At 47.3% G+C, this 24,690-nt stretch overlaps 1 protein-coding gene across 6 annotated transcripts in view; it reads left to right on the plus strand.

The window, feature by feature from the left end:
- The window catches only part of LOC139555291 (zinc finger protein 40-like), a 111,866-nt gene extending 87,488 nt beyond the window's left edge, over positions 1–24,378 (plus strand). For 5 of the 6 annotated variants that reach the window (XM_071368979.1, XM_071368976.1, XM_071368978.1 and 2 more), the window contains 6 exons: positions 1,901–7,737; positions 7,912–8,048; positions 8,169–8,344; positions 16,264–16,350; positions 20,120–20,652; positions 22,236–24,378. In XM_071368979.1, the coding sequence (XP_071225080.1) occupies positions 1,901–7,737; positions 7,912–8,048; positions 8,169–8,344; positions 16,264–16,350; positions 20,120–20,652; positions 22,236–23,567 (8,102 nt within the window). In that variant the 3' untranslated portion in view covers positions 23,568–24,378. Of the gene's footprint in view, positions 1–1,900; positions 7,738–7,911; positions 8,049–8,168; positions 8,345–16,263; positions 16,351–20,119; positions 20,824–22,235 lie in introns of all 6 variants that reach the window. The other variant, XM_071368981.1, reaches the window with a different exon arrangement.
- The last annotated feature ends 312 nt before the right edge of the window (positions 24,379–24,690 follow it).

Below are 24,690 nucleotides of genomic sequence, written 5' to 3' on the forward strand. Positions count from 1 at the left end.
GTGCAATGAGGGATTGACATCATTACTGACTACATCTGCGTACTATAACAACACACATGCACTACCTATTTAATGTATCAATCAAATGTCAATCAAATGTATTTATAAAGCCCTTCTTACATCAGCTGATGTCACAAAGTGCTGTACATAAACCCAGCCTAAAACCCCAAACGGCAAGCAATGCAGGTGTAGAAGCACGGTGGCTAGGAAAAACTCCCTAGAAAGGCAGGAACCTAGAAAGAAACCTAGAGAGGAACCAGGCTCTGAGGGGTGGCCAGTCCTCTTCTGGCTGTGCTGGGGGGAGATTATAACAGTACATGGCCATGTATGCATATGTCATGTATTTACATTACCATTGCATTAAGGTAAATATTGGAGATCGGTATGCTTTTATTCATCTATCCTCAACTAATCCACCGCATCATAATGAAAGGGAAAAATGGTAAGGGATGTTTTGAAAAAGAGTGGGAAAGACGAAGAGGGGAAGAGAGAGCGAGAAAGAAAGGCAGAGGGTGGGAGGAAAGGGTGGGTTTTAAACATACTGTATTGATGCGTGGGCCTCAGTGGCTAGAGACACACAGCTAGCGCGGCTGAGGAGAGCTTCCAGAGCCCTGCAGACACACAGCTAGAGCAGCTGAGGAGAGCTTCCAGAGCCCTGCAGACACACAGCTAGCGTGGCTGAGGAGAGCTTCCAGAGCCCTGCAGACACACAGCTAGCGCGGCTGAGGAGAGCTTCCAGAGACCTGCAGACACACAGCTAGCGCGGCTGAGGAGAGCTTCCAGAGCCCTGCAGACACACAGCTAGCGTGGCTGAGGAGAGCTTCCAGAGCCCTGCAGACACACAGCTAGCGCGGCTGAGGAAGAACTGCCAGAGCCCTGCAGACACACAGCAACGCGGCTGAGGAGAGCTTCCAGAGCCCTGCAGACACACAGCTAGCGTGGCTGAGGAGAGCTTCCAGAGCCCTGCAGACACACAGCTAGCGCGGCTGAGGAGAGCTTCCAGAGCCCTGCAGACACACAGCTAGCGTGGCTGAGGAGAGCTTCCAGAGCCCTGCAGACACACAGCTAGCGCGGCTGAGGAGAGCTTCCAGAGCCCTGCAGACACACAGCAACGCGGCTGAGAGCTTCCAGAGCCCTGCAGACACACAGCTAGAGCGGCTGAGGAGAGCTTCCAGAGCCCTGCAGACACACAGCTAGAGCGGCTGAGGAGAGCTTCCAGAGTCCTGCAGACACACAGCTAGCACAAAGCCTCATCTGTGGAGCTGTTAGAGACAAAAGGCAGCGAGCGGTAAAGCTTGGCTAGAGTTGGTGTTGAGGATAAGAGGTTTTACTGAATGACCGACAGACAGTGATTTGCTGCTAGCCTTAAAAACACGGATGGACCAGGTAGAGTACAGACATGTATCTTTCTGGTAGAAAGTCGGATACTTAATGCAACTGGTTATGTAATCGTTGCTGTGATGATGATTTGTGTTTTATTTTGTGAAATACCCTAATTGATCACCATGTTCTGAATAGTTTGTGCAGGATAAAAAATAAACTAGGAATATGCCTGCGACACAACATTATTTGGATGAAACTGTCAGAAAAATGTGAGAGGAATTCCATACATTGAGGACGTGACTAACTTTCACTTCCAATTGATCAAGAAACGGATGCTTGGTAGCACAGTTGGCAGGGTGATTTCTTCTAACACAGACCAAAACCAGATTTATATCTGGTTGGTGAATCTCAATGCAGTGAATCATGTCTATTCTCAGTGAAGATCCTCATAGCATATGGGAATATTTTTTATTTTTGCAGAAACTATCAACTTTATCGTAAGGTTTTAATATTATTTCAACATGAATGTTAATTTATCTTTTTTTTTTGTTGTTCTTTTTTTTTGTTTGCTTCACAGGGATCAATGAGTGTGGTCGAACAAGTGCAGATAACATAAAGGGACTGAAGAGGAAAAAGGTAGTGACAGAGAACCAGCTGAAGAAAATACCCAAATCTCCTGTGAAGAAGCCCTTGCAGTCCAAGACCTTTGTGGCAACACTCCAACGTACCTCGTCCAAGGAGGCTGCGAACTCCTGCTCCAATCCCGACAGCCCCTCTCGAAACCCTGCCAGCTCACCAAGCCGGAACAGAGATACGGAGTACCTTCAGCCTGTTGCTGAATCCTCTGAGGAAGTGACATCATCCATTGACAGTGATAGGCTGAAGCAGAGGGAAGTGTCTTCCTCAAAGTCACAGTCTCTTGATCCGGTCAGTGGGAAAGAGGGGTCTGCCTCTGGTGTTGGGGAATCTGAGCAGCTCAAGGACCGTAAGAGCGGCGCAACTGGATGTGAAGGTGAATCTGCTTACCACAGCAGTGCTCCACTTGAGGTCTTGCTCAAGGCTATGGAACCGGACTTCAGCTCCTTGGCAGAAAGAAACACACATTTTCCAGTCACATCTGTTGGAAAACCAAGTCAAACTCTTTCTGCCCAGTTTATTAGTGAATTGAATGCTATGCCAGCTGTACATTTTGGACTCCAAACTCAGCCTGGCCATATGCAAACTTACTTTGTAAATAAACAAGAGAGCTACACCACCGTGCAGGCCTCTACCCAGGCTACTCCCTTGCAGAATTCACAGCATGCTACACAGTATTTCAGCAACCGGGAAAAGCCTGTTCTACAAATGAGCTTCAGTACTGGGCCCTCCGCTGCCCATACTCATGCACCTGTTCCATCTGGCTCCAATTCCTTACCCAAGAGCCAGCCACCGGTGGTCCACACATGCCAGTCCTTATCTGCCAGTGTCCCCAGTACCATTCAAGTCCCTGTTACACCTGGTTACAACCCAGTCCATATGGCCACAGTTGTGAACTTTGGTCTTGAACAGATGTGTAGCATCTCCCCAAAGCACCAGAAGCCTAAGAAGCAGGGGAAGTATGTGTGTGAATACTGCAGTCGGGCATGTGCAAAGCCTAGTGTGCTCCTCAAGCACATCAGGTCCCACACAGGAGAACGTCCCTACCCATGTGTTACATGTGGCTTCTCATTCAAGACCAAGAGCAATCTGTACAAACATAAGAAATCCCATGCTCACGCAATAAAACTGGGGCTTGTGGCACGTTCCGACTCTGGAAGTGGGTCCCTCTCCGTGGAGTCTGACAAAGCACCCGGAACACATTCAGATGTAGAGGAAAGCGGGGACAGTGACGAAGAAAGTAGCACAGCGGACCTGGACCCTGACTCGTCACAAAGCAGTGTTGCAGCATTCTCTGAGAGCAGTTTGCAGAGTGCAGGCACAACACAAGGCAACCATGGGGATGCAGGGGACCTATCGGCTGTTTTCGAAACGCTTAAACCAACGACGAGTCAGAGGAGCTACGAGTCCAAAGGGACAGCTGGCCTCCCGAAAGTAGTCGTCTATCCTGTTAATGTCTCGCCTCAGCGGGCGGACAGTCCAAGAGTCGCAGACTCTACCCCTGAGCAGGCTACTGCCCAAAGGCAAAGGGACTTCCAAACGGCACATCTAAGATCCAGCATCACCGTCCTGTCGTCCTTGAAAGAGGTGGATTGCACAAGCCCCCTACAGGATGCAGGAAGTGAGGATGAGGATCAACAGTGTAGGTCCCCACCAGGAGGCGGACATGGTCAGCTTCAAAGGCAGCAGGCCACAGACTTTTCTCAGCAGCAGCAGGGCAAGTGTCTGCTTAGTCCCCGCAGTTTAGGCAGCACAGACTCTGGGTATTTCTCACGTTCTGAAAGCGCAGACCAGGCCATGAGTCCCCCGAGTCCCTTTGTAAAGCTCACCCCACCAACAGACATGGATGTCACCAAAAATGCACTTCCTAATCTCCCTGCAGTGGTTGCCACTGTTATGAATGTGGCTTCGGTGGAGAAGCCACATGTTGTGCAAGGACAAATGCGTCCACCATTAGTAACAAAAGCACTCTCTCTCGAGGAGCGGATCTCAAAGTTAATATCAGACAATGAGGCAGTGGTTGACGACAAACAGCTGGACAGTGTCAAACCAAGAAGGACCTCTCTTTCCAGGAGAGGTAGCATAGACTCCCCCAAATCGTATATATTTAAAGACTCTTTTCAGTTTGACCTTAAACCAATGGCGAGAAGGTCAAGTTCCAGCTCAGACATACCCAAGTCCCCATTCACCCCCACAGAAAACTCTAAGCAAGTATTGCTATTGTCTGTACCTAATCAGTATCCACCGATGGACTGTTTACCAATAACAAGAAGTAATTCTATGCCCACAACTCCAGGGCACTCGGGTCTCCCACCAAACGTTACCCAACAACCCCACATACTACGGATCTGCCAGTCTTTTGATGAAAAAATGAGTTCCTTAAACGATGATGTGTTTTCATCTGCTCCCTGTACCCCAAATCCAGCAATACATTCTCGTACCCTTGTACGTCAAGTAGCAGTGGAACATTTCTCCACAAGTGAGGTCCTTTCCTCAGTCCGTTCCATGGATGAAGGTTACCATGGTTCTAGCGTGTCCACTGTGACAATGCAAAGGAGCAGGTCTTTTGAGCATGCACAAGACCCAAACCGAAAGCCTCAGCAGAGCAAAGGCACAATGTATGAGTGTGAGACCTGTCGTAATCGATACCGAAAACTGGAAAACTTTGAAAATCACAAGAAATTCTATTGTTCAGAACTTCATGGTCCGAAAAACAAGCTGATGTCTGTCAGAGAGACTGAGCTGGATGTTTTTCAGCGTGGCATGCAGCAGCCATTAGTTCCCAGAACAACAGGTATTTCAGGCATAATGGATCAACAGCAATCAATTAGAAAAAGAAGGAAAATGAAGAGTGTTGGTGACGATGATGACCAATCACCAACTGACACCAATCCCCCATGCTCTGTTAGTTTTGATTCTTGCCAACTATCAACAGCCAGTTCAGGTCAGACATTTTCTCAGCACTCTATCATGGTTGATCTACTGCCTAAAAGCAACCCACCGCAAATACCTCAAATTCAGCTAGTAGCAGGAGTTACAGAATCAAGACTGTCACCGATCAGAGAAACCCAGGTTAACACCTCTGGTAAAGAAAGAGGCGACCTACAGAGGCAAGGCAGCGGTACATCAGTTATCAGACATACCAACTCTCTAAGCAGGCCCAATTCATTTGAGATCTCTGAATCTATTGACAGAGCCTCTCCTGTTGATTTCCTGGACAAAGATGGCCATAGAACAGGAAAAATTAAGGCAGATGCTACAGCCAATCTTTCATTAGAGAGCTACCATGAAAAGATGTCCATACCTAAATGTGCCAACCAGGGAGGGATGGAAAACCGTGTTGACCGCACATTAGCAGCAGTGGCTGAGAGCTGTGCTGCTGTCCAGCAGTCTCGCCTGGTTCGCCAAAACAACATTCCTGAAATCCTGGTCACAGAGGAACCTGATCGGGAGCATAACGGTCATAGCACTGAGCAAGGGGAAAAGGCTGCAGATACATTCAACTGGCCCCAGAGGAGCGAGAGCCTGTCCAAGCTACCCACAGAGAAGCTTCCACCCAAGAAGAAGAGAATCCGTCTGGCTCAGATGGAGCACTCCTCTGGAGAATCCAGCTTCGAGTCCTCACTGTCTCGAAGCCTCAGCAGGGACAGTAGCCTCTCAAGATGTTCCAGCGTATCAGCCTCCTTCGACTGGGACGAGCCATTAAGGTCCGAGAGTCCCTCCAGAGGAGAATGTGTCAACAAAATCTGTGATCTTCAAGGGCTACCAATAGCCTTCAACACCCTAGGGGTCCCTGGCATGATGAGACGTGCTGCCTCAGAACAGATCAGTTGCACTCAACCCTCAGTGGAGATCTCTTGCGACTATCGCAGCAAGTCCTTCGACTGTGGCAGTGGGTCTCCCAGCAGGTCTCTGCCACCCAACAGGTCAATGTCACCAATGGAACTGCGAAAGAGTGCTCAAACCTCCTCGTCTCCGCATGTACCTCTCATTGAAAGGCGAAGGGGGCCACTGGTTCGCCAGATGTCTTTAAAGATTGGGCCGGAGAGTCAGCAACATGTCGGCAATCATGCCATCGCTGTCCAGAGGCTCCCCACTGTAATCTCTATATCTCAGCAGAGGCCTCAACAGATGCAACAGACTGCCAACAATCCTCCTATTGCCCAACCTTTTATTTTGCATTCTGGAAAAACTCTCCAGCAACACAACAACGAAAAAATGGTGCAAAGCATTAACCTGGGCAGCCAAAGTCAACTGCCTCAAGTTCATGGTCTTCCACACCCTTGGCACCTAACATCAAGGGTTCAGACATGCCAAAATCTACAGCAATCTGCAGTTAATGTCGTGATCAGCCAAGAAGATGCTCAGAACAAGTCTGCTGACTCTCAAGACAAGAAAAGCTTTGTGCCCAAGTACCAACTGCGGTGTCCTGCTCTGAGATCAAGCATAACATACTCTTCCACACAAGGTACTCAGACAACCTTGCCCGTCTTAACAATACCCATTGCCAACCGGATGCAAAGTGTGTCAAAGTCTTCAGATGTTCTCCACAATGTCTATGTGGCACAGCCGTGTCATCAGATTGTAGGGAATAAGACACAGTCGATAATATTGCCTATAGGCCTACAAAACAACCGACCTTCTCAAAACCAGCCAGGTGCTCCCCAATTGCCACAGATCCTGATAACCCATGAGCTGATGCACCCTTCCCCCTCTGTGGCCAGTAAAGGCAGCCTCTACAACCTTCATGTTGTAAATACAGACACAAAGACTGTACCAGATATGAACAAGGACAGGCCTCCAGCATCTGCTGGCCTTCAAGTAAAACACAGTTTAGTTTCCAATACCCAGAACCATTTTGGTGAAACTCAAATAGCTCCCTCCCTGGGCTCCTTACACTGCACCCAGAAAATGGCAGCTGTGACCCTCTGTCCACAACAGGAGCCCATTGCCTCAAGCAAGAGAATGCTCTCCCCTGCCAATAGCCTGGACATCGCCATGGAAAAACATCAGAAGCGAGCAAAGGATGAACATGGTGCTGCATGCCTCACTGACGGCAGGTCCGTCAACTACCTGAACTCCAACATGGCAGAGGTGACTAGACAACGGAAACTAATGCTAGTCCGGCAGGTGTGCGCCACTGAATCATCAGACAGTCCCATTGAAACTGTGGCTCCTCCACTGCAACACGAGAAACCAGAGGATGAAAAGAACGCCCAGACTCCTAATAACCGCAAGACTATGACACCTGAAAGCACCGAACAGGATGAACCATCTACTGTAGTTGCTCAATTACAGCCAAGCTTTGCATTAACCACCTCTCCAGGAAGTCACGTCTCCGCCGTGCCAGCGAACGCCTGCCTGAAGCCTCAAGACAAGAGCGAGGAACAGAAATGGCCCCCTGCCAAGTGTCCCATTAGACCCTCTACTTTCCACGGACAGGTGAAACTGGCCTCATCTGTATCTGTGGTCAACACACGAGACAGCCACCGCCTGTCTTTCCCCAGCCTGAAAACTGCCACCACCTTCACCTGGTGTTACCTGATGAAGAGGAGGCCTCTGCATGTCCCCCAGACGGACCAGAAGGTCTCGGCCTACTCCACCTGGGCGGTGAGCCCCAACAACCCCCACCCACTGGGCCTGCCCACCAAGGTGGTGATGTCTCTCTTCAACTCCAAGCAGAACTCAAAGAAAATACACTACACAGAGGCCATAACGACAAGTATGAAATCAGACATCTTGGCCTATTCAAGCAAGCTGAAAGACGTCATGCCTAAGGTTACAACCATTTTGCACATTTATTTTGTATTTGTATTATCAGTGTTAAATGTTCTAGTCCTTAATCCAATCAATTTGAGCCATCATTTTATGATGGAAATTTGTGAAGGAGCCTTGTTATCACATGATCTTTTCTTGTGCTTAGCTATTTTCTCAAATCAACTTACTCCCTAGGTCCTAAAGCATCAGAAGTCTCTAACAGCTGAGAATAACAGCAAAGTGAAACCTGAGACTCAGGTGAGCAGTGAATCAGACAAGGATTCTTCCTCATCCAAACTAGAGCCACGGAGAGTCAAAATATTTGATGGAGGGTATGTATCTCAGCCATATTCAAAATATTTCACATTTATTTGATTTAAATAATTTAAGGATTTTGAATTGTTTGGTTTAATACACTTGATTATTTCTCACCTCTTCTGTCAACCGTGCAGATTGAAATCTAACGAAGACTATGTGTACGTGCGTGGGCGGGGTCGTGGTAAATACATCTGTGAGGACTGTGGGATCCGCTGCAAGAAGCCCAGCATGCTGCGTAAACACATCCGCACCCACTCGGACGTACGGCCCTATCACTGCACCCACTGCAACTTCTCCTTCAAGACTAAAGGTCAGTGCTGACGGCAGCAGTAGCGTGGTCTGGCTTATAATACATTAATCAATAGTTGTTACACTAAGTGACCAAAAGTATGTGGACATCTCATTCCAAAATCATGGGCATTAATATGGAGTTGGTTCCTTCTTTGCTGCTATAACAGCCTCCACTTTTCTGGGAAGGCTTTCCACTAGATGTTGGAACATTGCTGCGGGGAACTTGCTTCCATTCAGACACAAGAGCATTCGTGAAGTCAGGTACTGATGTTGGGCGATAAGGCCTGGCTTGCAGTCGGTGTTCTAATTCATCCCAAAGGTGTTCGATTGGGTTGAGGTCAGGGCTCTGTGCAGGCCAGTCAAGTTCTTCAGCAAAGATCTCGACCAACTATTTCTGTATGGACCTCGCTTCGTGAACGGTGGCATTGTAATTTTGAAACAGGAAAGGGCCTTCCCCAAACTGGTACCACAAAGTTGGAAGCACAGAATCCTCTATAATGTAATTGTATGCTGTAGTGTTAAGATTTCCCTTCACTGGAACTAAGGGACCTGAACCATGAAAAACAGCCCAAGACCATTATTCCTCCTCCACCAAACTTTACAGTTGGCACTGTGCATTGTGGCAGGTAGTGTTCTCCTGGCATCTGCCAAACCCAGATTCGTCGGTCGGACTGCCAGATGGTGAAGAGTGATTCATCACTCCAGAGAACGCATTTCCACTGCTTCAGAGTCCAATGGCGGAAAGCTTTACACCACTCCAGCCGACGCTTGGCATTGCACGTGGTGATCTTAGGCTTGTGTGTGGCTGCTCAGCCATGGAAACCCGAATCCACTAATTTAAAGGGGTGTCCACATACTTTTGTGTATATTTATATAGGTTATATCTGACTGTAACTTCATTATTTTTATTTATTTTTATTTCACCTTTATTTAACCAGGTAGGCAAGTTGAGAACAAGTTCTCATTTACAATTGCGACCTGGCCAAGATAAAGCAAAGCAGTTCGACACATACAACAACACAGAGTTACACATGGAGTAAAACAAACATACAGTTAGTAATACAGTAGAAAAATAAGTCTATATACAATGTGAGCAAATGAGGTGAGATAAGGGAGTTAAAGGCAAAAAAAGGCCATGGTGGCGAAGTAAATACAGTATAGCAAGTAAAACACTGGAATGGTAGATTTGCAGTGGAAGAATGTGCAAAGTAGAAATATAAATAATGGGGTGCAAAGGAGCAAAATAAATAAATAAATACAGAGGTAGATGTTTGCCCTACATTATAGATGGACTATGTACAGGTGCAGTAATCTGTGAGCTGCTCTGACAGCTGGTGCTTAAAGCTAGTGAGGGAGATAAGTGTTTCCAGTTTCAGAGATTTTTGTAGTTCGTTCCAGTCATTGGCAGCAGAGAACTGGAAGGAGAGGCGGCCAAAGGAGGAATTGGCTTTGGGGGTGACCAGAGAGATATACCTGCTGGAGCGCGTGCTACAGGTGGGTGCTGCTATGGTGACCAGTGAGCTGAGATAAGGGGTGACTACCTAGCAGGATCTTGTCGATGACCTGGAGCCAGTGGGTTTGGCGACGAGTATGAAGTGAGGGCCAGCCAACGAGAGCGTACAGGTCGCAGTGGTGGGTAGTATATGGGGCTTTGGTGACAAAACGGATGGCACTGTGATAGACTGCATCCAATTTATTGAGTAGGGTATTGGAGGCTATTTTGTAAATGACATCGCCGAAGTCGAGGATCGGTAGGATGGTTAGTTGGCAGCATGAGTGAAGGATGCTTTGTTTGCGAAATAGGAAACCAATTTTAGATTTAACTTTGGATTGGAGATGTTTGATGTGAGTCTGAAGGAGAGTTTACAGTCTAACCAGACACCTAGGTATTTGTAGTTGTCCACATATTCTAAGTCAGAACCATCCAGAGTGATGATGCCGGACGGGCGGGCGGGCAGGTGTAGGCAGCGATCGGTTGAATAGCATGCATTTAATTGTACTTGTATTTAAGAGCAGTTAGAGGCCATGGAAGGAGAGTTGTATGGCATTGAAGCTCGTCTGGAGGGTTGTTAACACAGTGTCCAAAGAAGGGCCAGAAGTATACAGAATGGTGTCGTCTGCGTAGAGGTGGATCAGAGACTCACCAGCAGCAAGAGCGACATCATTGATGTATACAGAGAAGAGAGTCGGCCCAAGAATTGAACCCTGTGGCACCCCCATAGAGACTGCCAGAGGCCCGGACAACAGGCCCTCTGATTTGACACACTGAACTCTATCAGAGAAGTAGTTGGTGAACCAGGCGAGGCAATCATTTGAGAAACCAAGGCTATTGAGTCTGCCTATGAGGATGTGGTGATTGACAGAGTCGAATGCCTTGGCCAGGTCAATGAATACAGCTGCACAGTATTGTTTCTTATCGATGGCGGTTAGGATATCGTTTAGGACCTTGAGCGTGGCTGAGGTGCACCCATCACCAGCTCTGAAACCAGATTGCATAGCGGAGAAGGTGCGGAGGGATTCGAAATGGTCGGTAATCTGTTTGTTGACTTGGCTTTCGAAGACCTTAGAAAGGCAGGGTAGGATAGATATAGGTCTGTAGCAGTTTGGGTCAAGAGTGTCCCCCCCTTTGAAGAGGGGGATGACCGCAGCTGCTTTCCAATCTTTGGGAATCTCAGACAACACGAAAGAGAGGTTGAACAGGCTAGTAATAGGGGTTGCAACAATTTCGGCAGATAGTTTTAGAAAAAAAAGCTCCAGATTGTCTAGCCCGGCTGATTTGTAGGGGTCCAGATTTTGCAGCTCTTTCAGAACATCAGCTGACTGGATTTGGGAGAAGGAGAAATGGGGAAGGCTTGGGCGAGTTGCTGTGGGGGGTGCAGTGCTGTTGACCGGGGTAGGGGTAGCCAGGTGGAAAGCATGGCCAGCCGTAGAAAAATGCTTATTGAAATTCTCAATTATAATGGATTTATCGGTGGTGACAGAGTTTCCTAGCCTCAGAGCAGTGGGCAGCTGGGAGGAGGTGTTCTTATTCTCCATGGACTTTACAGTGTCCCAGAACTTTTTTGAGTTTGTGCTGCAGGAAGCAAATTTCTGCTTGAAAAAGCTAGCCTTGGCTTTTCTAACTGCCTGTGAATATTGGTTTCTAACTTCCCTGAAAAGTTGCACATCACGGGGGCTATTCGATGCTAATGCAGAACGCCACATGATGTTTTTCTGTTGGTTAAGGGCAGTCAGGTCAGGAGAGAACCAAGGGCTATATCTGTTCCTGGTTCTACATTTCTTGAACGGGGCATGCTTATTTAAGATGGTGAGGAAGGCATTTAAAAAAAAATAAAAAAATAACCAGGCATCCTCTACTGATGGGATGAGATCAATATCCTTCCAGGATACCCGGGCCAGGTCGATTAGAAAGGCCTGCTCGCTGAAGTGTTTCAGGGAGCCTTTGACAGTGATGAGTGGAGGTCGTTTGACCGCTGACCCATTATGAACCCACCTTTATAAATGTAAGGTGTATTTAAGCAATAAGGCCCAAGGGGGTGTGGTATGTGGCCAATATACCACGGCTAAGGGCTGTTCTTAGACACAACGCAAACCCCAGATGTGCCTTATTGCTATTATAAACTGGTTACCAATGTAATTAGAGCAGTAAAAATAAATATTTTGTCATACTGGTGGTATACGGTCTGATATACCACGGCTGTCAGCCAATCAGCATTCAGGGTTTTAACCACCCAGTTTATATTATACATGAATGCAGTGGTGAAAGAAAGTAGATGTAATTTCTTACCGGTACAGGACAACGAAGTGCGCGCGCACATTTTTTTTATACTACAAAAATTACAGCGTAGCGTACCTGACACTGACAAACAAACAAATCAATAAAAACGATTTTGTCTAATCCATATAATCGGCCTACGGAAAGAGTAGACACAAATATAATATGACGTCCATCTAATCTGGAGGAGGAAAAGATTGTCCAAAAACAAACAAAAGTGGCACTGACCCAATGATGAAGACAGTGAATATGCACACTCACCGAGGATATGGCCGATGTTCTCCGCTGGCACCAATAAGATAGGCTACTGTTCGCTCAATTAAGTTACGCATTTTGATAACTAAAAGACAGATTGGAGTCTTTTCATTGTCATCTCTTCACAGCAATAGCCATTTGCTTTCCAAACTGTTTTATCCTGATTGTATTTTTAAATATTGCGATATGCCTGGCTTCATCTGTCTGCTTTTCACTGACAGTCGCAACTCAACAATCATCTATTTGGTATTTGCAGCGCGCTCTGCCCAAATTGCGGGCCCTTGTTACTAGGCTATGCGATTTTAAAAACAATCCACTTTTATTTATTTTTAAGAAGCTAATGGTTCTCTGTGGCCAAATCATCTGAGTTCATAGCCCGTTTTGAATGTTTTATTTCCTCATAGACAGGAGTAAGCTAATTAGGCTATATACTTTTGGCAATTTAATTCCATTTACTTTAGGGAAAGCTTCACCTGGCCTTATGGACCCGCTGTCTATGCCTTTTAATGTGGCAGAAACACAACCAGTCATGATGTTTTCATCTGATTGTTAAGTGATTGTTTGACTAAAGCGCTCCTGTAAGGCTACCCGCTGCTCATTCGTCCACTCACAAAATAATTTCAGCATCCAAATCCCAACAGTGCACTGTGCACTCGCAATTTGATGAATGGAAAGAGACATTGTGATGATATTCTGCAATTTTTCATTAGGCCTACACCTGTAGCATGAATTGATGCATCCGCTGTTGTCCGCGCGCACCTCGGGTCTCGGCCACTCATCTCCACCTTGACAAAATGCAAGTGTTGTCCTCAAACCACAAAGCAATTTGAAAGCGTATTCCACCCGGTTTCCAGTCAATTAGCTAGTTGTCCATGTGTCTGACATGCAGTACTGTTAATAGTGTAATAACCTATAGTTTCTTTTGGCATGTTGTAATTGTGATAGAACGTGAGCCTATCGATATGGCTTACCCACTACTATTAATTTTTGCCGGGACGCCGTACCGGACCTTGCCGCCTTACTTTAACCCCTGCCTTAATTTACACCTTAAGGTATATATATACCTTTTGGTTTACAATAACGAATGGCTTTAAGCTGTCTATTACAGATTTATAAATCAGTAATATCTGAAAATGAATTATTATAAACTACTTATAAGCCTTTATAAATGTTAAGGTATAATATACTGTATATGTTAATGTAAAGTGGTCGGCAGGTAGCCTAGTGGTTAGAGCGTTGGACTAGTAACCAGCAGGTAGTCTAGTGGTTAGAGCGTTGGACTAGTAACCAGCAGGTAGTCTAGTGGTTAGAGCGTTGGACTAGTAACCAGCAGGTAGCCTAGTGGTTAGAGTGTTGGACTAGTAACCAGCAGGTAGTCTAGTGGTTAGAGCGTTGGACTAGTAACCAGCAGGTAGTCTAGTGGTTAGAGCGTTGGACTAGTAACCAGCAGGTAGCCTAGTGGTTAGAGCGTTGGACTAGTAACCAGCAGGTAGCCTAGTGGTTAGAGTGTTGGACTAGTAACCAGCAGGTAGTCTAGTGGTTAGAGCGTTGGACTAGTAACCAGCAGGTAGTCTAGTGGTTAGAGCGTTGGACCAGTAACCAGCAGGTAGCCTAGTGGTTAGAGCGTTGGGCCAGTAACCAGCAGGTAGCCTAGTGGTTAGAGCGTTGGGCTAGTAACCAGCAGGTAGCCTAGTGGTTAGAGCGTTGGGCCAGTAACCAGCAGGTAGCCTAGTGGTTAGAGCGTTGGGCTAGTAACCAGCAGGTAGCCTAGTGGTTAGAGCGTTGGGCCAGTAACCAGCAGGTAGCCTAGTGGTTAGAGTGTTGGACTAGTAACCAGCAGGTAGTCTAGTGGTTAGAGCGTTGGACTAGTAACCAGCAGGTAGCCTAGTGGTTAGAGCGTTGGACTAGTAACCAGCAGGTAGCCTAGTGGTTAGAGTGTTGGACTAGTAACCAGCAGGTAGTCTAGTGGTTAGAGCGTTGGACTAGTAACCAGCAGGTAGTCTAGTGGTTAGAGCGTTGGACCAGTAACCAGCAGGTAGCCTAGTGGTTAGAGCGTTGGGCCAGTAACCAGCAGGTAGCCTAGTGGTTAGAGCGTTGGACTAGTAACCAGCAGGTAGCCTAGTGGTTAGAGCGTTGGGCCAGTAACCAGCAGGTAGCCTAGTGGTTAGAGCGTTGGACTAGTAACCAGCAGGTAGTCTAGTGGTTAGAGCGTTGGACCAGTAACCAGCAGGTAGCCTAGTGGTTAGAGCGTTGGGCCAGTAACCAGCAGGTAGCCTAGTGGTTAGAGCGTTGGACTAGTAACCAGCAGGTAGCCTAGTGGTTAGAGTGTTGGGCCAGTAACCAGCAGGTAGTCTAGTGGTTAGAGCGTTGGGCCAGTAACCAGCAGGTAGTCTAGTGGTTAGAGTGTTGGGCCAGTAACCAGCAGGTAGTCTAGTGGTTAGAGCGTTGGGCCAGTAACCAGCAGGTAGTCTAGTGGTTAGAGCGTTGGACTAGTAACCAGCAGGTAGCCTAGTGGTTAGAGCGTTGGACTAGTAACCAGCATTTAGCCTAGTGGTTAGAGCGTTGGACTAGTAACCAGCAGGTAGCCTAGTGGTTAGAGCGTTGGACTAGTAACCAACAGGTAGCCTAGTGGTTAGAGCGTTGGACTAGTAACCAGCAGGTAGCCTAGTGGGTAGAGCGTTGGACTAGTAACCAGCAGGTAGCCTAGTGGATAGAGCGTTGGACTAGTAACCAGCAGGTAGCCTAGTGGATAGAGCGTTGGACTAGTAACCAGCAGGTAGCCTAGTGGTTAGAGCGTTGGACTAGTAACCAGCAGGTAGCCTAGTGGTTAGAGCGTTGGACTAGTAACCAGCAGGTAGCCTAGTGGTTAGAGCGTTGGACTAGTAACCAGAGCTGACAAGGATAAAAATCTGTCGTTCGGCCCCTGATCAAGGCAGTTAACCCACTGTTCCTAGGCCGTCATTGAAAATAAAAAATTGTTCTTCACTGGCTTGCCTAGTTAAATAATGGTAAATTAAATTTAAAATTTTTTAAAAAAAGTGTGAACATTCTTTTTTTTAACTCGACAGCTACTTTTTGTTTGATCGTCTACCAGTAACTGACTGCAGCAGCAGGCTGTTGCTTTGGTGTCGTAGGCGATATGCACTGAAAACACTGTTGATATTTTGTTGGACAAGGAAACACGCATTGTGAGCCCAATTACGCACTGTTCAATGAAATTGAAGGATAGTTCATTTAGAATGAGGGCATATATTCCACTTTATTACTTAATTCCTACATTTTAATGCGTTTTTTAAAATTTCAACCGAGTTTCGCTCTAATCTTTTTCCTGTTTGAAACCCTAGGTCGTTTTGAAGACTTTGTCTCTTTCCGTCTCTTAATAAAAGACAGTACGATTCACCATTCCGTCTACACACACTGCAGAACAGTAACATAACACAGTGTCAGCACAACATCCCACGTTCCCTTTACTCACCCATTACATATGCTGTCTGCCCAGAGACCGTGGCTTTGTCTCATATGGCGCTCTAGTCCCTACATAGTGCACTACTTTTAACCAGAGTCCTATGGGCCCTAGTCAAAAATAGTGCACTATAAAGGGAATAGGGTGCCATTTGGAACACAAAGTGTTCTCAGTCTTACGTAAGCTCCTCCTGTGCAAGCCCCTCCCATCTCAACAAACCTTCCAAAATGTTTTTCAAATAAACCCCTTATTGGTAAGTAGGTTACTATGTGATTTTAGCGTTTCATTTCAGAGTGCTCCTCAACTTGTAAAGAGCATCTCATTTTATATTGTTGCTATGGCATTGATGTTACAAATAAAGTAAGCAAGCATTTCACTGTTGAATTCGGCCCATGTGACAAATACAATTGTATTTTATTTAATAAACTTGAATCTCTTCCCACAGGGAATCTGACCAAGCATATGAAGTCCAAGGCACACAGTAAGAAGTGTATAGAGATGGGTGTGGAGGACCAGGATGCAGAAGACTCAGGTACGTCACATATCAGCTTCGACCCACCGTACTGTAAAACACACAGGCGTACTGACGTAGGGGCATATGTTCTGGGAAGACATACATAGTTGTTCTGCCTATTTATAATGGGAATTCACCACCGGGTCTGTAATACACACAGGCGTACTGACGTATGTGCTGGGATGACTGTTATGAAGCCAGTTCATCAGCTCTCTCAATGAGAGACAGAAATAAACACATTCCTCTTAGGTCAAAGGGATATTACAGATTTGTAGTAATATTTTAGATTTTTTTTAACTTTCAGTGTCAGATCTCTTAATCCACACAGATCCCCTAGCTAAACTGGGATTAACTAACTCAGGTTTAAGCCTTTGTTTATAACACAAAATGTGAATTTGATTAGGAAGGTTTATAAAACAGCTTTTGTTTAAGAGGTGGCTGTTACACTCCGTGTCTTCCTTGTCATTTTGATTTAAATCAAGAGACGCTGTGGGTTTCAGACTCCTACAGTATGTGTAACTGGATAACGCCTCACACAGACACATTCGCGCTCGGACAGAAGCCCAATGTAACATCATCGGGTGAATCCAACACCTCTCTCCTATGCCTCTAGTAACAGAATCACCCTTCCACATTCCTTTTGATAGTTGTCCTGATAATGACTATACACCGCTATGAAATGCCGACTGTCACGGTCTGTGTTGTGATGTCACTGCTAGGGTCCTAATTAGACATTCTAAATGCAGCTTGTTCTCCTCTTTACTGGGAGGCATGTGGGCGGCATGCACAGGCAGCATTTAGGGAGGGGTAATTGCTGTGTCTAATTTTACACAAATGGAGGGAGAGGAAGAGAGAGGAAGAGATAATGATAGATAGGGAGAAAGGAGAAGAGCGTAAGAGAGGAAGACATCAATAGAGCGAGAGAGAGAGAACGAGAGAGAGAGAGAGAACGAGAGAGAGAGAGACAGAACGAGAGAGAGAGACAGAACGAGAGAGAGAGACAGAACGAGAGAGAGAGACAGAACGAGAGAGAGAGAGAACGAGAGAGAGAGACAGAACGAGAGAGAGAGAGAGAGACAGAACGAGAGAGAGACACAGAACGAGAGAGAGACACAGAACGAGAGAGAGACACAGAACGAGAGAGAGAGACAGAATGAGAGAGAGAGACAGAACGAGAGAGAGAGAGAACGAGGGAGAGAGAGAGAGAACGAGAGAGAGAGAGAACGAGGGAGAGAGAGAGAGAACGAGGGAGAGAGAGAACGAGGGAGAGAGAGAGCGAGGCTAAAAAGCTTTCTATGGTCCCGGGCCGGTACTGAGAGGATATTTGTTTTTATCCTTCCTTCTGCCTGTGGTGGCCTGTGGTGGCCTGTAAGGCCTGTGGTGGCCTGTGGTGGCCTGTGGTGGCCTGTAAGGCCTGTAAGGCCTGTGGTGGCCTGTGGTGGCCTGTAAGGCCTGTGGTGGCCTGTGGTGGACTGTAAGGCCTGTGGTGGCCTGTAAGGCCTGTGGTGGCCTGTGGTGGCCTGTAAGGCCTGTGGTGGCCTGTGGTGGCCTGTAAGGCCTGTGGTGGCCTGTAAGGCCTGTGGTGGCCTGTAAGGGTGTGAATGTGAATCACCAGTCCTTCAAATCTAAAGTGCATCCCAAATGGAAACCTATTTCCTACATAGTGCACTATATAGGACATAGGGTGCCATTTTGGACAGACTCATTATTGACCCAGTCTTAATGCTATTCCTTGGCAGACTTTCTTACTGTGGGGAGGGATATAGTCTGTACCAGATATCTGATTTTCAAAGTTCCCACATGAATGTTGGTTAATATCTCAACATATTGACACCGCTATCTCAGATCAATGTTGGTTAAGATCGTCGTGGCCAAAAGTTTTGAGAATGACACAAATATACAACTGTATATATGTACTGCTGTCTCGGGTCAATGTTGGTTAATATATATATACCGCTGTCTCAGATCAATGTTGGTTAATATATATATATACCGCTGTCTCAGATCAATGTTGGTTAATATATACCGCTGTCTCAGATCAATGTTGGTTAATATACACTGCTCAAAAAAATTAAGGGAACACTAACATAACACATCCTAGATCTGAATGAATGAAATATTCTTATTAAATACTTTTTTCTTTACATAGTTGAATGTGCTGACAACAAAATCACACAAAAATTATCAATGGAAATCAAATTTATCAACCCATGGAGGTCTGGATTTGGAGTCACACTCAAAATTAAAGTGGAAAACCACCCTACAGGCTGATCCAACTTTGATGTAATGTCCTTAAAACAAGTCAAAATGAGGCTCAGTAGTGTGTGTGGCCTCCACGTGCCTGTATGACCTCCCTATAACGCCTGGGCATGCTCCTGATGAGGTGACGGATGGTCTCCTGAGGGATCTCCTCCCAGACCTGGACTAAAGCATCCGCCAACTCCTGGACAGTCTGTGGTGCAACGTGGCGTTGGTGGATGGAGCGAGACATGATGTCCCAGATGTGCTCAATTGGATTCAGGTCTGGGGAACGGGCGGGCCAGTCCATAGCATCAATGCCTTCCCCTTGCAGGAACTGCTGACACACTCCAGCCACATGAGGTCTAGCATTGTCTTGCATTAGGAGTAACCCAGGGCCAACCGCACCAGCATATGGTCTCACAAGGGGTCTGAGGATCTCATCTCGGTACCTAATGGCAGTCAGGCTACCTCTGGCGAGCACATGGAGGGCTGTGCGGCCCCCCAAAGAAATGCCACCCCACACCATGACTGACCCACCGCCAAACCGGTCATGCTGGAGGATGTTGCAGGCAGCAGAACGTTCTCCACGGCGTCTCCAGACTCTGTCACGTCTGTCACATGTGCTCAGTGTGAACCTGCTTTCATCTGTGAAGAGCACAGGGCGCCAGTGGAGAATTTGCCAATCTTGGTGTTCTCTGGCAAATGCCAAACGTCCTGCACGGTGTTGGGCTGTAAGCACAACCCCCACCTGTGGACGTCGGGCCCTCATACCACCCTCATGGAGTCTGTTTCTGACCGTTTGAGCAGACACATGCACATTTGTGGCCTGCTGGAGGTCATTTTGCAGGGCTCTGGCAGTGCTCCTCCTGCTCCTCCTTGCACAAAGGCGGAGGTAGCGGTCCTGCTGCTGGGTTGTTGCCCTCCTACGGCCTCCTCCACGTCTCCTGATGTACTGGCCTGTCTCCTGGTAGCGCCTCCATGCTCTGGACACTACGCTGACAGACACAGCAAACCTTCTTGCCACAGCTCGCATTGATGTGCCATCCTGGATGAACTGCACTACCTGAGCCACTTGTGTGGGTTGTAGACTCCGTCTCATGCTACCACTAGAGTGAGAGCACCGCCAGCATTCAAAAGTGACCAAAACATCAGCCAGGAAGCATAGGAACTGAGAAGTGGTCTGTGGTCACCACCTGCAGAACCACTCCTTTATTGGGGGTGTCTTGCTAATTGCCTATAATTTCCACCTGTTGTCTATTCCATTTGCACAACAGCATGTGAAATGTATTGTCAATCAGTGTTGCTTCCTAAGTGGACAGTTTGATTTCACAGAAGTGTGATTGACTTGGCGTTACATTGTGTTGTTTAAGTGTTCCCTTTATTTTTTTGAGCAGTGTATATATACCGCTGTTTCAGATCAATGTTGGTTAATATATATATACCCCTGTCTTGGTAACTAAGAGCCCTCTATCTCTCTGTCTTGGTAACTAAGAGCCCTCTATCTCTCTGTCTTGGTAACTAAGAGCCCTCTGTTTCTCTTCCCCAGGAGACCATAGCCAGGTGGGCAGTACAGACCGCCCAGATTCAGACGGAGAGGACTCCGAAGGTGCTGATGATGACAACGAAGATGATAATGAGGAAGAGGAGGATGACAGCCAGGCTGAGTCGGGCCTGTCCACCAACCCCTCGGTCTCAGCCAGCCCCCAGCACATCCCCTCCTCCCTCCAGGCTGAGCTCCCTCCCAGCTCCCTTCTGGCCCAGTTGTCCATCCACCACCACCACCACCCAGCTGCCCTGTCACTCCCCCAGCCCCCTGCCTCCGACTCCCACACCCACGATGCCTCAGACACAGAATCCGTGCCCATGCTGAGCCCTGTCTCCCTGGTCAAGCAGATGTCCATCTCCGGAGGCTTCTCCAGCCCCTTGCCCTACTCCCCGCCCCCCCACACATCTGGCACAGAGTCGGTGCCCATGATGAGCCCTGTCTCGCCGTGCAGGCAGATGTCCATCGATTACCCTGACTTTGACGTGCCCCCTTGTCCCCCCGCACCGGGCAAGAGCTGCTCCAAGCTCAGCCAGGTGAGCCCCACCATGTGCTCCTCCTCCCCCCATCCTCTCTCTCTCCATCCCAGTCACTCTGCACTTTCATACCCTTTCATACCCATACCCTTTCATACCCATACCCTTCCATACCCATACCCTTGAATCCCTTATGCGAGGCACTTCAGCAAATCTGTTCTGAATGAAAAGGTGAATGTATTTCTGATTATCAGCTTTCAATGAATGGCTCGTTTCTAGTCACATGCACTATATATACAAAAGTATGTGGACACCCCTTCAAATTAGATTATTTGGCAATTTCAGCCACACTCGTTGCAGACAGTTGTATACAATCGAGCACACAGCCATGCAATCTCCATAGACAAACATTGCCAGTAGAATGGCCTTAGTGAAGAGCTCAGTTACTTATAACGTGGCACCGTCATAGGACGCCACCTTTCCAACAAGACAGTCTGTCATATTTCTGCCCTGCTAGAGCTGCACCGGTCAACTGTAAGTGCTGTTATTGTGAAGTGGAAACACCTAGGAGCAACAACGGCTCAGCCGAAAAGTGGTAGTCCACACAAGCTCACAGAACGGGACCGCCAAGTGCTGAAGCACACAGCGCCTAAAAATAGTCTGTCCTCGGTTGCAACACTCACTACTTACTGAGTTCCAAACTGCCTCTGGAAGCAACGTCAGCACAATAACTATTCGTCGGGAGCTTCATGAAACTGGTTTCCATGGCCGAGCATCCACACACAGGCCTAAGATCACCATGCGCAATGCCAAGTGTTGGCTGGAGTGGTGTAAAGCTTGCTGCCATTGGAGTCCAGAGCAGTGGAGACGCGTTCTCTTGAGTGATGAATCACGCTTCACCATCTGGCAGTCCTACAGACGAATCTGGGTTTGGCGGATGCCAGGAGAACGTCTGCCCGAATACATAGTGCCAACTGTAAAGTTTGGTGGAGGAGGAATAATGGTTTGGGGCTGTTTTTCAAGGTTGGGCTAGGCCCCTTAGTTCCAGTGAAGGGAAATCTTAACGCGACTGCATAAAATAATTTTTTTGACGATTCTGTGCTTCCAACTTTGTAGCAACAGTTTGGGGAAGGCCCTTTCCTGTTTCAGCATTACAATGCCCCCATGCACAAAGCGAGGTCCATACAGAAATTATTTGTTGAGATCGGTATGGAAGAACTTGACTGCTCAGCACAGAGCCCTGACCTCAACACCATCTAACACCTTTGGGATGAATGTGAGCCCGTCCTAATCGCTCAACATCAGTGCCTGACCTCACTAATGCTCTTGTGGCTGAATGGAAGCAAGTCCCCGCAGCAATGTTCCAACATCTAGTGGAAAGCCTCCCCAGAAAAGTGGAGACTGTTATAGCAGTAAAGGGGGCGACCAACTCCATATTAATGCTCATGATTTTGGAATGAGATGTTTGACAAGTAGGTGTCCACTTACTTTTGGTCATGTGGTGTATCGTCTTCTCATGTCTTTTCAATAAGTTGTTCCTGTGAAAAGGCATGAGGAGTATGTTCAGTGTTGGTCCTGTTTCCAGATCAGTCATGCAGTAAGTAAAGGTCATAATTACTAGTTTTTATTTTGCTCTTTCCCAGGATGGCACTTTGGCCCTGTCAGTGAGTGACCCAGGTGTCCCTGTCGGGACAGATGTCAGCACTCAGACCTCCTCCTATGGCCTCCAGTCATCCTCCTACAGCCCCTTGCACTTTCCTTCCCAGGGCCCGACCCAAGGACCAGGGGCCACACAGGGGACAAACACCCACCTCTTCAGCCACCTGCCTCTGCACTCCCAGCAGCCCTCACACTCCCCCTACAACATGGTCCCCGTGGGGGGCATCCAGCTGGTTCCCGCTGGCCTGGCAGCCTATTCCACCTTCGTGCCCATCCAGGCTGGCCCTGTCCAGCTCACCATCCCCGCTGTGAGCGTCATCCACCGGAACACCAGCCCCCTCCCATTCCACAACTCCTCTAACTCCCCCGAGGCTGATGGTATGGTGAGTCCCTCATCCCCCGTCAACCAGCTTCTGGTGGTCCAGGAGCCCATCAGTAGTATCATGCCCTGCTTCCCCCTTGGGCAGGTGGCTGGGCTGGGGCAGGTGGCTGGGCAGGGGCAGGTGGCTGGGCAGGTGCCTGGGCTTGGGCAGGTGACTGGGCTGGGGAAGGTGGTTGGTCTACCGGCCCTCGGGGCCTCCCACCAGACGCTGCAGTCCATGGGTCTGGAGACTCTGACACTGACCAGCTCAGAAGGCCTGACCTCCACCCAGCTGCTATCCCAACGTGGCCTGTCGCTCAATGCCACCTTGGGCCTGCATGTCCTGGCTCACACCCCCACCTCACAGAGCAGGACAGTCCCCCACCACCACACCCACATCTCCGGCCTGCAGATCCTCAACATCGCCGTTCCCACCCTCATCCCCTCCCTCAGCCCCCTCTCCGGCCTCAGTCCCCTCGCCGGACCCTTTGAGAGGCAGGGCAGCCTCGATGCCCCAGGAGCCCCACGGGCCCCTCAGCCCTCCTCTCAGACTGAAACCGGACCCTCAGTCAGCTGTCTGTCTGCTGCTTCCCATCCCACCGCCACCCTGAGGGGAAGTCTCGCCCAGGAATTGGCATCATCATGCAGCAGATCAGGGTCAGGGGGTTCCGGAGGTTCCAGAGGCTCTGATGACACACAGACTTCAGAAAAGAAAGAGAGGGTAACAACATCGCTAGCACAGCCAGGTCCAGCCCCAGCTCCGGCCCCAGCTCCAGTTCCAGCCCCAGCTCCTGACAGCGGTCTGGATAAGAATAAGAAACCTCCAGCAGAGGGAGCCAGTGAGCCTGTCACGCCTCGGAGGCAGTCGATGCCCTCACGACAGCAGGAAACGGAAGACTACAATGATGACTCGGCATCCAGCGATGATGAGGACAGACTGGTCATCGCCACCTGAAACCCCCAACCGAATAGCCTGATTAAAACCAGACTGAATGCTGAGTTTACAATGGTGATCTCAACGTTCAATCTGGTTAACCAGGCTACTTATCAATGTTCTTATTTTGTAATGGTTGTCACTTTCTAAGACTGAAAACACTTCAGGGTGGGTTTGTTTCTCTGCAAATCACCATTCCAAGCACAGTTTCTGACATTCATATTGTATGTGCAATCAATAGATGCTTATGATAATGATCTTTTAACTTTTTTGTCAGCTCCAGACAATTTTTTCTTTTGTACATGTTGTATAGACAATTGTGCCTTTTTTGTAGTTGCTTGTTTTAGTAACCTGTAAATAATACCTTACAAATTCAGTAGTTGCTTGTTTTATTAACCTGTAAATAATAACTTACAAATTCAGTAGTTGCTTGTTGTATTAACCTGTAAATAATACCTTACAAATTCAGTAGTTGCTTGTTGTATTAACCTGTAAATAATACCTTACAAATTCAGTAGTTGCTTGTTTTATTTCAATGAAATGGAACTAAATAGAAAAAAATTTACCTTACCGGTTTTATTTTGGAAAGTTTTTAACGTCAATTGTAAATTTATGAGAAGAAAAAAATGAATGTGTTGTACTTGGACATTTCTATGGATTTGGGGCATTGTTTCTGTGTACAGATGTTGTGTTCAACTATTTATTACAGTATATTCCATGTGGTGCCCATGATGGTTCATGTCCATAGGTATGTGTAATATGGTAGCTTTTCATTGCAGTATCACTATTATTATCAACTGTATCAGTAAAACTTTGTTTACACACATACAAAGGTTATTCCGTTTTTTTGTCTCCGATGCATATAACATGTTTCCACAATTTAATACATTGAAATTAAAATAAAATTGAATTGGGGGAAAAATATCTAATTATGTTTAGATGATTAAACAGTAGTAAAATGCATTTTTCTTTTACTATGCATTGACCTTTAACCTTCCGTCTACATGACTTCAATCTACACTACACTGAGAACAGGACTTTAAATACAGTACATTACATTCTCTGAAGTATTTCACTGAATGTTCATGGATGAAAACAAATTGTCTACATGTATAAAGATGTTAAAATCAACGTGTAATTCAAC

Source organism: Salvelinus alpinus, chromosome 26 (genome assembly GCF_045679555.1).
Source record: "Salvelinus alpinus chromosome 26, SLU_Salpinus.1, whole genome shotgun sequence".
NCBI classification, from domain to species: domain Eukaryota; kingdom Metazoa; phylum Chordata; class Actinopteri; order Salmoniformes; family Salmonidae; genus Salvelinus; species Salvelinus alpinus.